Source organism: Entamoeba invadens, assembly GCF_000330505.1.
Source record: "Entamoeba invadens IP1 unplaced genomic scaffold scaff_1105074725739, whole genome shotgun sequence".
NCBI classification, from domain to species: domain Eukaryota; phylum Evosea; order Mastigamoebida; family Endamoebidae; genus Entamoeba; species Entamoeba invadens.
This window is the reverse complement of record NW_004443619.1, coordinates 19,644-23,752: the sequence shown is the minus strand read 5'-3', so window position 1 is coordinate 23,752 and position 4,109 is coordinate 19,644. Positions and strand designations below refer to the sequence as shown.

Genomic DNA, 4,109 nt, shown 5'->3' with positions numbered 1-4,109 from the left:
TTAGTTTTAAATATTTCCAGTAAATTCAACAAAAAATTATAAAATATATATATTATATTATTAAATATTTCAAATGTTTCAAAATAATAAGAAACGTTCACAATTTAATTTATGACCATTACAAGAAATGCTTGAAAAGTTACTGTGACGCTTTATGTAGTCATTATTGTTGTTTTAATATGAGTTTATTATTTCTTTAATTATTCATATTTTTATTAAAAACAATTCAATAACAAAATAAGAAATTTTGTTTTTAATAATTTAATAACATTAAATTATTTAATTGTAAAAAGAAAAATATTCATATATTTTGTTGTCGCAGATATTTGGTGATACAATTTCATATAACAACACATTTTTTAACTGCTACATATTTATCAACTCTTTATAAATAAGTTATTGAAACTCCAATTGAGAAATGTAATATCAATGTTGTATTATTTCTTCACCACTTTATATCAATAATAATATAAAAACTATAATAATAACAATGTGTAGAATATAGGTGGAAATTAGTGTTTTACAATTTTGTTTCAAATTGTTATATTTATAGAACTTATGTATATTTTATTTATAACAAATAATCAAAAATACTATTACAATAACAATTTGAATTGTTTCCAAAAGACCAGAATGTAAAAACAAAGCAAAAGTGTGGCTAGAACAATTCTCAGTCAATATAATCTGATTTGAAAAACAATAATAACAATCAATCAACATGCCAGTGACATACACAACAGACGTCGCCTTAGTCAAAGAGACTATTGCAAACAACAAGAATGTTCTTGTAGTCTTTTATTCGCCTGAATGCGCACAATGCAAAGCGAGTGCTCCAATGTTGGAAAAACTTTCAGAAGAACACAAAAATCTCAAGTTCTTTAAGGTTGACGCAACTACAGCAACTGAGTATGCTGCTGAATACCAAGTCACTTCACTCCCGACTTTCGTCTTCTTCCAAGACCAGAAAGTCGCTAAGAAGGCGCCTGGAAGCCCAGACGCACTTAAAGAGATTATTGGCATGTCTCAATAATTCATCAATTGCACTGGATTCTTTATTATTAACATTTATTAATATAAATAATTGATGTTTATTATTATTATTTATTCAATCTAAAATTAAAATTATATACATTTTAATTTTTACAAGTGCTTTAATAGTTAGATAAATAGGCATAAACAAATTTTTGGTTATGCCTATATAAAACTTCACTTGATATTTCATCAACACTTAAAATAACTCTTTTGCTTTTTTAATCGACCTGTTTTTGATTGGTATTGATATTATTTCATATTTTGATAATTTTCATTTTTGGCTTGTGTTGTGTATTTATTTATTTTGTTTATTATTTTTGTGTTCAAAACATTATTTTTAGTTAATAAAACCCATTTTCTTGAAGGTTATACACATTTAATTATTTTGTTCATTATCAAGTGTTTTTAACATTGTTAATAAACATATTTAAGTTAAACTTTTTCAACTTATCATTCTCCACCATACACACATCTTTTCTAGAAAAAGATCTTTTTAATACAGAGCACACCAAGTTTTTAATGTTTAAAATAGTCTACTTGCGCAGTTTTGTATTGATAAAAATAATTTTTACATGTTTTATTTTTAAAAATAAATTTATTCTGACATAACACGCACACACATTTTAAATTTTATAGCACTAAGCTTCTTCCTTTGAATTATTATTTTGATTAAAACACGATAAAATATAAATATATTACCAAAAAACCAAATCAAGTTTAATAATCAATTAAAATAGTTCATGGAGCATTGCAACAACTTCTTCTATTTTTAGTCTTTCAAGTGGATGCTGTTACCAACACAACACAATGATATTGTACATTTTTACATCAACATAATCTGGCTTTTCGAGACGCTTTCTTAATGAAACAAACTCGGCTATTTTCCATGGAAATTTGAATTCAACATCACTATACGCAATTCTCCATGCAAAGCACTCATACATAGTCATTGCAAATGAATAGACGTCAGCCGGTCTTTTGTACTTTTCTTGTTTTAAAACTTCCGGTGCCATGTAAGTTGGTGTTCCAACACATTTAGTAAATGTCATGTTCGTCATCATCATATTAATGTTTCTTGATGATCCAAAATCAGTCAGTTTTGCATTCACTTTTTCTGACGCATTCAATTAAAATATCAAAGCTTTGTCTGGCTTTATATCTCTGTGTCAGATTCCATTCTCATGTAAATACATAATGCCCATAGCAACATCTAACATGAATTTGAGTCGTAATTTCATGTCAATTTCACTTAAAGTTTTGTTTTTCAACAAATTTTGTAGACTTCCAAATTGAGCAAATTTGGTGACCAAACACACTTTGTTTGGTATAAACACGGCGCCATAAAAGTAGACAATATATTCACTTCTAAATTTGTCTAACATAGAAACTTCATCTTCGAATTTTTTTTACTTGATTTATCATCAGAAGATTGTTTAATCTTCTTGATAGCAACTTTATCACCTCTGAACTCCCACAAGTAGACAATCCCAAAAGAACCTTCCCCAAGTTTCTTGGTTTCTATCAACTCAATGTAGTCCAGTCGTGTTGTCATTTTTGTCACAGCACTCACTTCTATTTTTTCATCAATTTGTTTTCCTGTTTCCAAGTCGAGTGCAATGGCTACTATATTTTCATGGATAACACACGTGCAAACGGGTTTAATAAAAATCTCAAAATCACACGCAAATCCCTTTTCAAGAGTAACTAAAGTTGGCTCAGTTCGTATCAAAAATTAGTTGTAATTGTCAACAACACTGAATTGGACTTTTATTGTGTGATTAGTGTTATTTCCAACACACAGCAGTTCACGTGTCTCTTCATTCACTTCTATCAAACTGTCTTCATTGAGTACTTCAAATGTAATAATTTGTTTATATCTCAACTAAAAGTCACCAAGATTTTGCAAAGGTACATTTGATTTTTTTATATTATAAACTTAGACATTCATCATCTTTTTCTTTTCTTTGTTGTGAAGATTAATTTGGTAACACAACACTACTACTATTACTATAACTATAACAAGAATTATTAATATTACAACACCTACAATTGTCCCAAATATAATATCATAGCACTTTGCAGTCTTGCAAAAAGACCCACTGTCATCAGTTGCATGCCAGATTTACATTTAGTACATCGATCATTTGTTGCAGCTGTGCAATATTGAATTATAGAATGGTGGTGACACGTATAGTCAATATTTACATAATTGTCGGAGCACTCGGAACAATAAGTCATTGAAGTGCACTTTAAACAAGTTTCGAAACACTTTGAGCATCGACCGTTTGAGAAGAAATATCCCGTTTGACAACTGGCGCACCCATTTTTGGTCTTTTTAAGACAAAATTGAGTCAGTTCGTTGAATGGAAGACACAACATTGTTTCATTTGCTATCCTAAAGTATTTTTTGCACACGACACACACTGTTTGTCGTCTAAACAGAAATAGCATGATGTGTCACATTGTTTACAGTCTTTTGAAATGTAGTAATACCCAACTTTACAGATCACTGCCAATAGCATCTGACATTAACATATCACACGTCTCATGTAATAAATTAACTTCTTTACATGTATGTTCACTTGTCAAATAAAATCCAGAGGGACATGAAATACACATAGTATCATTAAAACAATTCACACATAACGAGATAACTATGCTAGCTATCTTTTCACTTCTTCAATCTTACTGGCATACTATTTCTCTGGTTTCTGGGCTTTAGCTATAACGTTCTGTACTTTTTCCTTCTCTGTTTCAATTTCTTCCAATTCTGTTTCACATTTTGTTTTCAATTAACGCAAATAAAGCAGCAACTTTTGTAAATTTTGCTTCGAAATCAGTGACTTTAGTTTTAAGTCTTCCTTATCAGCCTCTTGTTTCATTGCTCTCTCCTTCTTAAGTTTTTTCAGTAAATCAGCCTTTTAAGCAACTAACAATTTAATGGAATTCTCGGCTTATTCCTTATTATCACCAAATTTATTTTCGTTCTCCATCACTTCTTTAAGTTTGTCTGCGTATTTCTTCTTTTGTGCTTTAGCCTGTTGAGCGGTAGTTTTTTTAAGATTAAGTTGCTCATT

General features: G+C 29.4%; 2 protein-coding genes across 2 annotated transcripts; one reads left to right on the top strand and one right to left on the bottom strand.

Annotated features, from left to right (window-relative positions):
• Nucleotides 1-718: 718 nt before the first annotated feature.
• EIN_003800 (thioredoxin, putative) lies at nucleotides 719-1,030 on the top strand (the record flags this gene model as incomplete). Its single annotated transcript, XM_004259550.1, has 1 exon — nucleotides 719-1,030. The coding sequence occupies one exon, from the start codon at nucleotides 719-721 to the stop codon at nucleotides 1,028-1,030; it is 312 nt and encodes a 103-aa protein (XP_004259598.1).
• Nucleotides 1,031-3,075: 2,045 nt separating this feature from the next.
• On the bottom strand, nucleotides 3,076-3,651 carry EIN_003790 (hypothetical protein; the record flags this gene model as incomplete). Its single annotated transcript, XM_004259549.1, has 3 exons — nucleotides 3,076-3,422; nucleotides 3,455-3,554; nucleotides 3,595-3,651. The coding sequence occupies 3 exons, from the start codon at nucleotides 3,649-3,651 to the stop codon at nucleotides 3,076-3,078; spliced, it is 504 nt and encodes a 167-aa protein (XP_004259597.1).
• Nucleotides 3,652-4,109: the final 458 nt, after the last annotated feature.